Genomic DNA, 15,314 nt, shown 5'->3' with positions numbered 1-15,314 from the left:
CATAAAGTTAAATAAAGTAATTCCTTTTTTAAAAAACTGTCATGACTTTTCCAACAAACTAGTATTTCTTCCATGATAAATAGAAGTAGAGAGATAGGCACCCCCAACAGTGTCTTCATGCTGCAATCCACCTCAGTCTCAGACGGCCTGGAGCAAGTCCACATGCACAAATGCCAAACGCTCAGAGAGGTCCCAGGATACAACCCAGGACTTTCCATGTGGGCCCAGTTTCATCACTACTACACCCAAAAAAGACATCATTCTATTGATGAGAAGTAAGTCCCTTATATTTATCTCAGAGAATCCCAAAAGGAAGCATGCACAATACTGTAAAAGGCTTTATAAAGAGAGCTATGTGAATATGACAATCATGGCTTCCCATTGTGAAAACCTGGGCAATAAAAGAAACATGATGCAAGCACACAACTCTAGGCACTTCATTTACTACCCTGCCTCCAAATAAGAGATTGTTTAATTCTTAGAGCCTCCCAGGGACCAGCAGATGGCATAATGGTTATGTCGCTGAACTCTCGCGTAGTCAACTGCAGTTCAAGTCTGGGCAGGGACCCAGTGGCTTAAAACTCACACTGGATGCGTGTGTGTGCCCAAAATCCTGAGAAGAGAATGGAGAAGGGACTGCGGCATGGCCACCCCCCAGAGGGGGTGATTTCTCACTTTCTGTCTCGCTTTCTGTAGCTTTCTGGCACATGCCCGATAGCAAAACTTTCTCTAAAAAAAAAAAATCTCCCTGGAGGGAGACACTGCTGGAGAGTATGAGCCTTTCTTTGTAGATAACTCAATCCCTTTTCCTGCATTTGAAATCCATTTTCCTTAGCTTTGTCTTCAGTGATAACAAAGTCCATCAGCACTCTCCAGATTCCTCAGTGTGTACTACTTAGAGTAGTCCTGACTTTGATCTGTAATTCAGCTGAGAAAGTTGGTGTTTTGCCTTGAAGACTCATAACTAAGATTCACAATTTCCACATCCATTCTCCCCATTCCTATGCATCCTAACCCTGGAAAAAAATATAATCATTTTTTCTGCACACAATTTAGAAGAAACATGTAAACCAATCCACCATATTCACATGGCTTAGTTTTCATCAGACTATAGAAACGAGCCACAGACCCCTCTGGACCCTAATCGATTTTAGCTTTCTTTAGCTCCTCCCCCTTTACCGTCGCAGGTACTGTCATTCTGGAAGAAAAAAGGAGTGTGAGCTTGAGGGGCAGAGGGGAGGTGTTTCTTAAACCCCATGCATAAACAGATTATCATTAGAAGAATTTTTTTTTAGTACAGAATAACTAGTAGATCTTAAGTGATTTCAGTCTTCAACATGCTTTTTTTTTTTTTTTTGCCTGATATGCCACTGACTTCCTTTTATGTGAGAAAGATACACGGCTTTCAAGTAAGGAATTTCAGCACATCTTCCTTATGAACCCACGTACAGAATAACTAGTAGATCTTAAGTGATTTTAGTCTTCAACATGCTTTTTTTTTTTTTTTTTGCCTGATATGCCACTGACTTCCTTTTATGTGAGAAAGATACACGGCTTTCAAGTAAGGAATTTCAGCACATCTTCCTTATGAACCCACCACCAATGGTTTGTTTAGATACTTTGCCTGTTAAACAAAATCTAGTCCCATTTCTTGACAGTTGACAAGCATATGAATGTTTCCCTCTGAAATCTATTGCTTTGAACTAGAACCAAGCACATCCCATGCATAATTCTCTTAATTTATTTCTTCTCCATGGAAAGGTTTCAAATAAATGTGGCCACTTGAAAGGTGCTAATAGAATTAAAGTGAGACACTCATTTCAATGGATTTTATTTTAGCCTAAAACAACGTATCTATATAACCATGGTTTGTAGAGAATTTAAAGCTCATTCAGATGAAAGGTCTAATGAGACCCTGATAAATGATGAATGTTCGCCCATGAGACTATTAGGATAACTTGGCTGCTTTACAATGTCATGCTGCAGGCAAGCTTCTGCAAAGACCAATGCCTTAATGAACACACAGCAAGAAACCGAGCCAAACCACCCAGACTGGGGTGCTCACTGTAGTTCTAAATTCTAGCTCAGAACAATACATAGTGTTCCTCTTATCTTGAAGTGAATTTTGGGGTCATCAGAAAAGTCATGACAAGTTTTTCTGTTTTTCTATGCAAACATGCGCTATGACTTTTCTGACAACCCAGTGTATCTGGGGGATGGAAACTGGTCTTTGAAGATAAAGAATTCCTGCCCTTTCAAAAGTAATGACAGCCACAGACTTATTAGAATACATTCTTAAAATGACAATCCAAGAATAATTGTTCAGAAAGAATGCTTGATTTAGATATTAGGCAACTAAGAGATCTTTATCTACTAACTTCAAAGTATAACTGCCTGAATTTTACCATGAAAACCCCCCTATTTCACTATGCTTGGTATGCATCCAGTCCTGCCCTCTGGATTGTGATCTGTAATATCCAACTGGTCTACCCTCTATGTGGTCCTTATTCCATACTCACTGAAGATAAGCATCTCAATTTAGCATGTTCAAAATAGGCCTCAGAAACAGTCACAGCTATATTGAATGGGCTCCATTTAACTCTGTACGTTGGGCCTCAAAAGCACAAACCAGGCTGTGGCTTCAAACTGAACCTTATACTCAGGTGGCAGGTTTTCTGGCACAGAGCCCTGGCCTTCTTGCTACTTAGCATCTTGAGTGGGGGTCTCCAAGGGGAGGCTCTCCATTCCCACTGCTCTCCCTGGCTGAGTGAAGCAGCCCATGGGCTTCCCTGCTGGCTGATACAATGGGTTCTGCTTCAGCTCTACACCTTGCCTCCTGACTACTACACCAGAACATATAGGTCCCCAAGGAAAATGGAGGGTCTATCTCTAGTCTTGGGTCTAAGCTACATTTACCAACAGAACCTACCAGATGGCCTACATTTTGGGACATACGATGGAAATTTGCCCAGTCAGTAAATGACACTTTGGTTTTCATTTTGCTGTCAATCTTTGAATGAACTCTTAAAGGGAAAGAATGCGTTACATCAAACCCATCTCAAATCCCTAGTATAATTTTGATGCTACGACTCAGATCTAGTGTGATAAACACTGAGGCAGTAGATATGAAACCAAAAGAACCCATGATGAGATGGAGACTCTTGCTGCAACCAGAAGCAGCTGGTTTGAGTGCCTACATGTGTTACATCCAAAGTTGGCCTCGGACAATGTAGCATTACAACAGCTTTTATTGTGAGATCAGCTGGAATGAAGCACGGCTCTGGCTGGAATACTCAGGTGACAACCGACAAATGAGATAAGGGAAAACGAGAAAAAAAAAAAAAAAAAAAAAAACCGTCCTAAGAATCAGGAGCTTTTCTTTGAATCACACAACAAGCAAGTAGAGACCTGACCTTGGCAAAATCTTGGGTGGAAGAGAAACTCTACCAGTGGCCTTAGACCTGCAAGTCAGTTCTGCTTCTCAAGTCTTTGGAGTCTTGGTGGAGAGACAAGGTGCTTGTGCTAGAGCCAGGAAAGGATCACCTCAGAACGGCTGGAAAACACAGCCCTGTAGTGTGGGCACTTCTAGGGTACAGGTATCATTCCCTTTTGTTCCTCAGGTACAGGGATCAGTAACCATGACTGTCAGAGCAGAGTAAGAGGCGCATCAAGGGAGTGCCGCCTCAGAACCACAGAATCTTGTTTCCAGTCTCAATGACTGGCCATAGCCACTTGGCCAAGCCAGAAACTAGCAATCATTCACTCCCCATCACAACCCGCATCCCAGTTTACTCTCTGTAGCTCAGTTTATTACTGCTTAACTGCAGGTCTGCCTCTCTCGCTAGAAAAAATGCAAGAGCCCTAGTACCTGATCTGTCTGGAGCTGCTCTGTTAACAGGGCATCCTTTCTTTTCTTTTTAATTTAATTTTTATTTCTTCCATTAAAGAAACAGAGTGGGAAAGAGAGGCATTCCATTATCGCAATCCACCCCCAGCCCCAGCCAGCCAGGAAGCCAGGGTCACAGGCACACACGAGTTCCCTGAAGCAACCTGAAGGAATATCCTAGTAACAAGAAAGCAGAACAAGGTTACAGTGAACCTCCAGGGACATAAAACTGCTTTCAGGTTTTTGGGTAGCACAAAGTCTATTACGATGAAGAGTTGACCACATAACTCTATCCTCATCCAAATTCAAACAAACCAATAGGGGAAATGACCTATAAAATGTCAAACCTGGGTCCAGCCACAGTGGCATGTGCTGCTAAGACAATGTACTCAGCAGGCTGGGATCTCATGGGAGGCCCAGATACAATTCCTGGTCCAATCCAAAGGCTGGGTGCAGTGGCTTGTGCCTGTAATCCCAGCACCTTGGGAGTCTGAGGCAAGAGGATTGTAAGCTTGATGGTGGCATGAGCAACAGAATAGCCAGACCTTGTCTGGAAAAAGAATGAGGCATGGTGGCATATACCCGTGGTCTCGGCTGCAAGGCTGAGGCAGGAGGAGACAGACCATTAGACTCTGTGAGGGAAAAAAAGTAGTCAAGTCTTGTGATATAATGGATCAGTAAGTAAAATAGCTTTACAAAAATTCCCTGACAGGTGGCATGGTGGTTAAGGCGCTGGACTCCCATATGGCTGACTGTGGCTCAACCTGGAAGTTGGCTTTCTCATCTTTTCTCTCTCTCTGTCTCTCTCTGGTGAGCACACATGTTCTATAGCAAATTAAAAATAAAATAATAATTAAATTTAATTTAAACATTGTTTTAATTCCTTAACAGTAATATTTGCAAAAAAAAAATTCAGCCTGATATGTACTCTTCATAGGGCTAGGGAAAAAAAAAAAAACGTATAACTTCTTTATATTCTTCTTAACCTAGAAACTTATACAGGAAGGGCTACTGTATCAAACTTTATTTACACATTGTTGCTTGCATTCATTTTTAGTAAAGATAACTGACCTCAGCCTTGGTAATGTATTTTTCAATTCAAATTTATTATGGCTTTTAAGGAAATATATGAGCAGGCATCCAAGTTCTATCTAAAGAATAATAAAACTGTTTTTAAAAATCTTCTTTTCACAGTATCTTCCAGTGTCATATACATTTTAGCTTTCACTATAAAAAGGTAACAAGATGAACATGTTTTTATGCACAGTGGGGAAGAAATTATGCTGAAGCAAACACCCAAACCCAAACATTTGGGAAACGGCATCAAATACTAAAAAGTTCATCTGTGTGTGTATGTGTACATTTATTATTTTTTCACTACTATATGATTATCCAAAGTTGATCAGAAGGTGAGGAAAGACGTGGGTTGTCCAAACTCTTCAGATTCAACAATTCCATCATTTCCTTCGTAACAAAAAGTTACATGACTTAAACACGCTATTATTTCTTCACAAACATCATCTACTTCCTGGTCAGATCAATCTAAAGCTAACAGGTAACTGGAATATGGCTTTCTCTTTTCAGCTACGATGACTCCTGTGAAAACTATTTTGGATAGTCAGGCTCTGAAGGGTTCACTCTGGAAAACACAAACGTTTGGGGTCGCACTGCATCAGGGCTGGCTTTACAAAGGCCTCCTGACCACACAGACACAGGTTTATGCCTTATGCCACTCAAACAAACGTTGCTACAGTCCACATAGCAAAAGAAAATTTTAAAAGGATTCCCCTGGGGACTTTTCAAGATCCAACTAAAACCCAGGCTTTGACGAAAATGTAGTCACTCTAAAATTTATTTTTTCACTCTTGACTGTAGGAAAAGGCTTCTGAAGACCAGCGTTAGTTTGTGTTCAACCTTAGGACCCGACTGCTTTGTGCTCAGGGCATTTTCAGATGATTTAAGTATTGCAATCCTGTTTTTAAGGAACCAGTGAGACTTGTGTAATCTGAATGTGCTTCTAATTCCCGCAGAATACAGACCGTTTCCTTTGATCTTCCCAGCGGTCCTTTCAAAAGAGCAGGACAGGCTAACCAGCTCCATTTTTATCAATGAGAATAAGCAGATGACTTGCCGAGTGTTTTGCTGTAAGTAAAGCTATGATACTACAGATGAACACTCACATCCGAACATCAACCATTTATGAAAAGCATCAGAAAAGGGCGTGACTGCTAATCTACTAATGAATCTGTTGACCTGAATACCTGGATGATATAATCCACACATTATTTATTCCCTTTTGAGGTTATTTACATTAATCTTGATCAAAATTTTGAGTTTACTTGTGTTTGATAGGCACAAATTTGCCCTTCATTTGTTCCAGATGACCAAACATCTAATTAGCCCAAACTAGGATACTATTTTTCTGGTGGGCAAGAGAAAGGAATTTAAAAATCCACAGCTGCCATGAGAAAGAGTGATAAAGGAAAAAATCTGCTAGAATCAGATATGCTCAAGGGAAGAAACGAATCCTCAAGAAAGCTACTAGAAAACATATGTAATTCTGATGTTATCTTTAAGATTTTTAGAACCTAAAAGACCAGCAGGTGAAGTGGTGGTTAAGGCGCTGGATTCCCACATGGCCAACCACAGATCCAGTCCTGGACCCAGTGGCTGGAAACTCAAACTAGGCACGTGTGTGTGTGTGTGTGAGTGTGTGTGTGTGTGTGTGTGTGCACGCGCCGTGTGTCCAAAATCCCAGGAGCAAAGTAGAGATGGGTTTGCAATGTAGCCATCCCTACTGGGGGCTGATTTCTCACCTTCCCCCTCACACTTCTCTCTTTGTCTCTCTAGTGAGCACACTCACCCTGTGGCAAAAACCTCAAAGAAAATATAAGAAATGAAACCATTTATGTTTTCCTATATAGTATATAAATGTAAATGATGGTACAATGCAAACTAAAACTACATGATTAAGGAGACTTATACTAACTACATGGTCATCCTTTGGCATCCATGGGAGATTGTTTCCAGGTTCCCTGAGTGTGCCAAAACTAATGGATGTTCAAGTCCCTTATATAAAACGATGTTATATTTGCCTATAACCCAGCACATCCTCCAGTATACTTTAAATCATCTCTAGAGTACTTAAAACACCTAATACAATGTAAATGCTATATAAACACAAGGGAACTTCAAAAAATTCAGAACTTTTAAGTACAAGTTTATTCCGGTTTAAGTAATGCTAAAATCCATGCAACTTTTGCATAATCTACATTTTCCATGAACTTTTTGAAGACCTTTGTTTACTTGCTATATCTTCAATGTGTATTATCCTTTACTATTGACTTTTGTTTTTCCCAAATATTTTCCATCTGAGATTGGTTGACTCCGTGGATGTGGAACCCGCTGATAAGAAGGTCCAATTGTACTTAATTCCTCTTTATGATGACTGCTTTAAGTCTAGCAGAAGAGATTCATCATCCTCTACTTTCACCTGAGGTTTAAAAGTGACCTTCAAAGGCTCAGGAGTGGGGATCTCCCCTCCTTCGTGGGGAGGATACACTGCCCTAGCTGCCTGGAGCTCGGTCCCACTGAGCTCATCTGTGTAGAGCTCGCTGATGGGGCCCAGGGGCTCACTTCTGGCAAGGATGTCCACACCCATCTCCCTGCCCATCTCCCTGCCACCTTCCTGACCCTCAGCCACAGATCGGTCCTTAGCTTTTCTAAGGCTATACATCTTAAAAGCTTCCTTCGAAGGAGCTGCATTAGAAATAGATTTCTTAAATCTCTCCCCTGACTGCTTCAGCCTCTCCCCTGACTGCCGCAGCCTCTCTCTCCTCTCTGGGGTCACTATTCTAGTTCTAATTCTGTTCACCTTCTTGTCAAAATTCTGCCGTGTTTTCTGCATGTTTTCTTTGGAAAATGCCTTTTTGATATTATCAATGCGCTCCTTGCCTGACTTTCTAAGCCTGGCAGATCTGCTTTCCTCAACATAATATTCTTCATCTGATGAGAGCTCTATTGGGGGATCAAAGACATCCTCCTCCTCCTCCTGGTTTTCGGTTAGGTTTCGGTCTTTAACAATAGACAGGGATGTTGGACACCGAATCTCTTCCTGCAGGAGAGAAAAAAAAAAAGCAAGTGAGTGTTTCCTTTGCATTAGAGACTGGCTCTTTTATCGTCTGGCCACACCTTGCAAATCTCCACAGGCTGTTTATCCTCAGTCCATTCTGAGGGTATCTCTTTCCTTAGCCCTTTGCTCTCCTTTATCTCAAAGATCATCCTGAGCAAGCTCATCCACTCCTATGCTTTCAAACCAAATTGTAAGGACAGTCACAACTATTATGGCTTCATCTTTCCCCTTCTCCAAGATGAAGACACGTCTACATGATGGGCTGACTTCTCCGAAACATAGCACAGGAACCTCAAACTTACCAGGTCCATAAATCAAGACCCATCCACCATCATTTCCACTTGTAGTTACATTACTGAACCCCTCAGTTCCAGCACCCATCCCAGTGCCACATAATATAGTAATTTCAGGGGTCTGGCAGGTGGCGTGGTGGTTAGGGGTGCTGGACTCCCACATGGCTGACTGCGGTTTGAGTCCTGGATCTGGCAGCTTGCTTTCTCACTTTCTCTCTCTTTCTCTTGCTCTCTGATCAAAAAAAAATTTTTTTTAAGTAAATAAAGTGAAATAATTCTTTAAAAGATAGTAATCTCAGAAGCATGAACCCCAATAATCCTCTCCCTCTCATCCTATATGCAACTCAGGTCTTTGTCATCACAGGCCTGAACTTAGCAAGATCTCCTCACTGATCCGTGTACCTTCAGAATATCACCCAAGTATTTTCTAAGAAACATTTCCAAAGCATAGCTCTGATTACTTCCTTTTAAAGTATTTGAGAGCTTATCAATACTCAAAGGATAGAGCTCAAATTCTTCAGTATGCTTAGAAGGCTCTAAGCTTGAGCGAAACCTACTTTCTCACTTCTCTAGCCCACTAACACACACCACTCTCAATTCCTCATGCACAAAATGTTTTCAACCCTCTCCACCTCTGTATACGTGGGTTCTGAGATCTTAAATGCCACTTCACCTCTTTTTGGTTTTGTAACAAAATCTTCCTTCAAAAACTACTTAAGAGAGGCTGGTGGCATGGCAGTAAAGTGCCACACTCTGTGAAACAGACACAGATGAGGTTACTGGTTTGTATCCAGAGCCTTCCCTGAGTCTAGCAGGCAAGCATGTGTCCATGATATAGGGCTGGCTGAAGCTGGGGGCGATGGGGTATTGCAATGTCAATTCCTGGTCAAGAATGCTATGTTGCTTTTTATCACTCACAGAATAAATGTGTTCATTTGTTTATTTATTTTTAGATTCTTGCCATAGGGTGCATGAGCTTGCCAGAGAGAGACAGGGGGAGACAGTGAGAGGGAAAGTGAGAAATCATCCTCCAGGGGGAACGACCAAAGCACAATCCCTTCTCCTCCATCCCCCTCCTGGGATTTTGGGCATGCACAAACGCACGCCCAGCATAATTTTCAAACTGTGGCCGGCCATGTGTGAACCCAGTACCTTAACCACCAATGCCACCTTCTGGCCCGAGAATAAATAAAAACTTATAAAAATCAATTCAAGTGTCTCAACTCCCTCAAGTAGTTATTTTTGTATCCTATTTACACCAAAAGAATATGTACGCAACACAATTTATAACATTCACCACAATTTCAATCAGAAATATACTCATTTATATTGGTCTCCCTGGGGCTTTCAGAAATTAATAGGTTCCTTGAAAACAAAGATAATTGTTTACATTTTATGCCCACCATCCACCAGAGAGTCTTGTACATAGCAGGTATACTGAAAATGATTAAGCCAAAGAGGCTTACGCCTTCATTCAAGAAATACTTTCTAAACACCCACCATGTACCAGCCAATGTTCTGGGAACTAAGACGCTTCTGTTAAGAGAAGAATAAATAAGCTTATATTTTTGAGAGACAAATAAACAAATAAAATAAACAAGTATAACAAGTAGAATGGATGTCAGTAAGTGCTAAGGTGAGAAAAAGAAGGGAGAGACACAGTGAGTAGGGAGTGCAGTATTTGAAATACAGTGGTCACAAAGGTCTCACTAAGATGACACCTCAGCCTAGACCTGAAGCTTGTCTATAAGCTTACTGACAAGTTTAGATCTGGGAAGACGGAAAAACAACAGGAATGAAGAAACAACAACATGGCTAGAGCAGAGTGATCAAGGGGCAAGAGGAAGAGAGCGGGTAAGGGAGGTAGCAGGAGGTGGACTCCGATGAGTGGCACAGCGCTATCTCAGCGCTCTGCGTCCAATGAGGACAGTGGCTCTTATCCTGAGTAGGACAGACTTTTTTTTTTTTAAGAGAGGTTTTTAGCCATAGGACACGTGTGCTTGCCAGAAAGAGAGACAGGTAGACAGACACAGTGAGAGAGAAAGTGAGAAATCACCCCCAGGGAAATGGCCACCCCACAATCCCTTCTCCACTTTCCTCCCGGGATCCTGAGCACACATGAACATGTACCCAGCATGATTTTGAAGCCGCCAGGTCCAGGACCCAAACTAGGGTCAATCATGTGGGGAGTCCAGCGATGTAACTGCTATGCCGTCTGCTGGTTCAGACAGAAAGGTTTTAAGGAGATTAGTGGTGTGATTTGACCCACATTATAAAAGGACCACTCTGTTGAAAATTGCAGGCCAGGTGGTGGTGTACAACTGAGCCATGTGTGACAGGCCCTGGGTTCATGTTCTGGGCCTCCCTGGGTACGCCTGCCACATGAGCACGTAATCCTGAACCAGGCAAGCTGAGACTATGGGGTGGATCACAGGGTGGGGATCATATTAGGGGTGTCCGACTCTGTCTCTTTCTTATGAAAAAAATAATAAAACAGAGTGACCAGCAGATGGCATAATGGTTATGCTGGACTCCCATATAGTCAACCACGGTTCAAGTACCAGACCCAGCAGCTTGAAACTCACACTGGGTGTGTGTGCATGCGTGCCTAAAATCCCAAGAGAAGAATGGAGAAGGAACTGCAGTGTGGTCATCCCCCCTAGGGGATGGTGAGAAGTAGTTTGATTCCTGATCTGCTTTGAAGATAGAAGCCAATAGAATTTGCTACTAAATATGGACATGGAATGCTAGATGCTATAGGATGATCCTCAACTACTTGAGAAACTGAAGGGCAGATTTGCCATCTACTGAGATGGAGAAGACAACAGGAAAAAGAGCCTAGAGAGGGAGGATTGGATCTGAACATACTGTCTTTGAAATGCTCTCTGGACATGCGAGCAGAGGTAGCTGAGTATGAATCTGAAATTCAGAGCGGTCTGGGCTAGAGACGTAAATTGAAGAGTCATTAATAGAAAGATGAAATTAAAAGTCATGAGACCAAAAGAATGAGTGAATGAGTCTTATACTCTGTTTTATTCAAAACTCTTTGTAATCAAAATGTGTTTCAGAATTACAGTTCAGATTTTGAAATACTACATAATATTCCCATTTAGATCTTGGGGAGAAACACTTCCATTGCAAAAAATATATATATGAATATTCATACTAGGGTAGGATAGGTATTATAAGTATTATAATGCCATTTCAGGCCAGGTTTTACAACCAATGAATTCAGGTCAAGCTAGGTCGTATGGCCAAATAAGTTATAAAAATTTTTCATTTTTTGAAATTTTTGGTTTTGGAGAAGTAAATTAGAAAGAACAAAAATGAGAGGTAGCCAATGAGGCAAGAGAAATTCAGCAGTAAGACCCCCAGACACTCAGAGGAAAGACGTTTCGAAATAAGAAAGAGAAATCAGCTGTGTCAAGTGGGTCAAGAAGGTAAGGATGAGAACTAGATTGGGGAACATGACAGACACTGAAGACCCCGAGAGCCAGTCCAGACCACAGCTGCCAAAGGAACCAACCAAGTACTTGGGGATTATTTCTAAAACTAAATAAACAGGCAAAACTTTAAAGATCATGTGATTTTTAACTAAACCATGGGTTAAACTTTCTTAAAGAAATTGTACTCTTGAGATCCATATAAAATACACTCAACTAAAAAAAAAAACATATTTAAAAATCATACTTAAGCATATTATAAAACTTAGCCTTATAGTCAAGAAGGTGTCCCCCAAATCATTTTTTTATATACTTATTTAAAATTAAATTCTTTGGCTACAGGATTGGAGAATACAGGAGCTAAAAAAAGGCAGAGGTGGGCGTCTCATAACTCTCTGATGAATCAGTTAGAAGCAGTGAAATTATTCCTCTCCTTTCCTGACACCTGCTGCAGAGCGTAGCTTCAGCAACGCAATGTGGGTTGGTATGGCCTGAGAAGGTATAATTAGAAAAGGAAGGAGCCAAAGAGTAATTACTGCTTAGGAGGGGGAAAAAAAAACCCACTCCCAATCTTGCTATGAAGAATCAGATACAGCTTAATTCAGGAATCTCACACTCTGCTTTAACTGCACAACAAATAATGCAAAATTAGGCCTAAAAACAAACTTAAGCAGATAGGGTTTTTTTGGTTTTGGTTTTTTTTTTTTTAAAAAAAAAAAACTTGTTATATGGATCTATTTGTTGCAACTCCTATGAATCACAGGTATCATGAGTTGATAATGAATATACTACAATAATTGAACATTATACGGTTGAATTATAGGTGATTTCCAAATATAATGGTATCTTTTATGTAAAAGTCCAGGTAAAAGGCCATTTTTGTAACAGAATGAAGACTGATTAGAGTGGACTTGATTGAACATCCAAGTAATATAGTTTGGAGAATTTTCAATATATAGAAATCTGGGACTTATCACTAGGGAATGGCCAAATACCTCACGGTAATTTGGCGATTAAAACCAAAGTTGTCAGAAGACTCTTGGCCTATATGATGAGAGAGGTCATCAAGATGAAAATATGCTCAAAGAGAAACCATAATTACATTAAGAAATAGAAGATAATTTTTTAAATGCCAACATCCAGGATTTGGTGAAATCTTAGTCACATACAATTATAGGTAATATGATACTAACAAAAAACATAGACAAAATAAATACTCAGGAAAACTTTTGGAGTAATAACCCAAATGGAAATAAATGTATATTCTTGCTAAATTGCTCAGTTTCAGGTTAATTTCAGTAGAAGGAATATCTCAATATAACCACTTATACATATTAACTATGAGGAATAATTACTATTAATATTAGTAGCTAAGAACAACCATGTGAATGCTGTATACAGTTTTCTAACATCTAATAAATCTTTGGTACTGAATATCCCTGTGCATATTCCTAATTTTATCTTCAAAACAAATTCTTTGACATAAAATTTTGGGATCAAAAGGTTTTTCTTATAACATGAAATTTGTTAGGTCTTTCTAGTTTTAACATTCTCAAAGCTTGACAAGGCACCAAGTTAATAAGGCTAACATGCTCAAAGGCTCTTACTAAGATTAAATTTCAAGGCAAGAAATAGCCTAAGGTATAAGCCATAGTTCATATTACATTAAATGGTTGAGAAGCTCAACACGCTGAGACGACAGACAGTACATTAGTTAACAGAGAAATGGTTTTACTCCGAGATCTCTGCTGATACCGAGCTCCACTGCATTAACATATATGATAGCTGAGGCGTGACTCTGGAAACCTCTGATATGATGTGTTGGCAATTAAAGGACGCAAGAGATTATACTAATCAATCTGAACACAAGCACAAGCTTACCTGGAAGATTACCACGCGGAATTTGTTTTTCTTCATTATTTCCTCTTGCTTGGATTCAACTTTTTTAACATGAGTTTGCTGCTTTTCCACGCGGGTCTTCACATCTTTAATGTGAGCACTGACTTTTTTCGTTTTCTCGAACAACTTATTAATGATATAGCCTGTATTGCTATGTGACTGTGAAAGCTTCAACAGGTCGATCTGGACAGATTTGATGGCATTTTCCATTTCCCTGTGTCTCTCTTCTATTCTCTTCTGGCTTGCCTGCACACTGTCCACAATGGAGGCAACTTTGTCCAGTACTGTTACAATGGTAAGAGCAGCATCTTGGTCTTCATCTTCTGTAACACTTGACAAGCGATTCTGGTGGATTTTATCAGCATTTGAAGCAGACCCATTATGTTCCATTTCATCTATTTCTCAGCAAAAGATTTCCTAACCAGAATTGATTCTGGCACTTGGAGCAAATAGCTTGGTAACGGGCAACAGGGTTGTTTAAAGGGTTGGAAACCACACCCTTGGAGAGCCGTCAAGTATTTGTAACTACAAATACCCATACGTGACTGTTCTGCAATATGAACCCCTTGCAAAGTACCAGGGTCTGTTCCAAACATGCTTGCTGACTGACTAAGGGACTCAAATAAGACTGTGTGGGTAGAAGAGGAAAGCTTTTTTTAAAAAAAGTTCACTAAAGCTACCGTATTACTAATAGTAAGCTTAAAAACCAAATGACCAATAAAGCAAACTCCAAATGCTGGGTAAAGCTTTTGCTTTTAGGTAATGTCACTCAGCATTTGTAAAATCAAAGATGAATATTTGAACTGAAATTTATATTTTCTATTAATTATTAATTTCACATATTAAATGCACTGTTACATCTATCTCAAAGAGTATAGTAAATAAACACACCAAACAGAGGCCATATAGTGAAAACATTATATTATAACATGCTTTTCCAAACCAAATATTAAAATTAATATTTAATTTTGAACATATTCTTTAAATTCTACATGCATACTTTTGAATCTCTAAACTACATGTTAAACAGCTGAATACATTCTACTCACACTTCAGATCTTTAAACACCAACAATCTATTAATATACTATTACTACAGGACAAATTTGGATAGAGGTCTTAGATCAGTTTTAAGCTCACTTGAGGAGCACCAATCGTTAACAATCATTTTTCCATTTTATTCACAAACACTGATACAATTTGTTTATGTATGTTAAAACAAATATTTTCTTTAAAAATGAATGTGTATTAATGTATTTTAACTGATAGAGTAGGCTTTATTCCAATCTGTTAAACTGCCTATTTTCACACTATCTAAATCTACTTTTCATGATCTGTTCCATCATCGCTACCAGATACTTTTTCAAATTATTAGAATTACTTTTTCAATGAGAGGAATCATCAAATTCCAACTCATACGTCTTATAAATATCTTACATCTAACACACACAGTTTTATAGTTCATGCGATAGGCATGGCTAAAAAAATCAGTTACTAAATCTCAAAAACATTTAAATATCTATTTAAACACAGTGTCTTCTAAATTTTTTTTTTGTAAGAAAAGTAATCTGTAAACATCTTTACCTTTAGTTCATGCTTGGTCATTTGCTGTGGTCACTGTGGAAGTGGTGGGTATGACTTTATAACCATTTGTGAAGTGGT

The 15,314-nt window shown here is 39.7% G+C and overlaps 1 protein-coding gene across 2 annotated transcripts; it reads right to left on the bottom strand.

Annotated features, from left to right (window-relative positions):
- Positions 1-7,116: 7,116 nt before the first annotated feature.
- Positions 7,117-15,313, bottom strand: CAVIN4 (caveolae associated protein 4). Of its 2 annotated transcripts, none has more exons than XM_006145544.1 (3): positions 15,237-15,313; positions 13,636-14,281; positions 7,117-8,000 (listed from the first exon to the last, which is right to left on the bottom strand). In XM_006145544.1, exons 2-3 carry the CDS (start codon positions 14,041-14,043, stop codon positions 7,326-7,328), a joined length of 1,083 nt encoding a protein of 360 aa, XP_006145606.1. In that variant the 5' UTR covers positions 14,044-14,281; positions 15,237-15,313; the 3' UTR covers positions 7,117-7,325. The 2 variants fall into 2 exon arrangements, with proteins under 2 accessions (XP_006145606.1, XP_006145607.1); XM_006145545.1 differs by having other exon boundaries at positions 13,636-13,998; positions 15,237-15,312.
- Between the last annotated feature and the right edge of the window lies 1 nt (position 15,314).

This window comes from Tupaia chinensis, unplaced genomic scaffold (genome assembly GCF_000334495.1).
Source record: "Tupaia chinensis unplaced genomic scaffold, TupChi_1.0 Scaffold000153_1, whole genome shotgun sequence".
In the NCBI taxonomy this organism is placed as follows: domain Eukaryota; kingdom Metazoa; phylum Chordata; class Mammalia; order Scandentia; family Tupaiidae; genus Tupaia; species Tupaia belangeri.
Note: the sequence above shows the minus strand (reverse complement) of the source record. Positions and strands in the feature narration are given on the sequence as shown.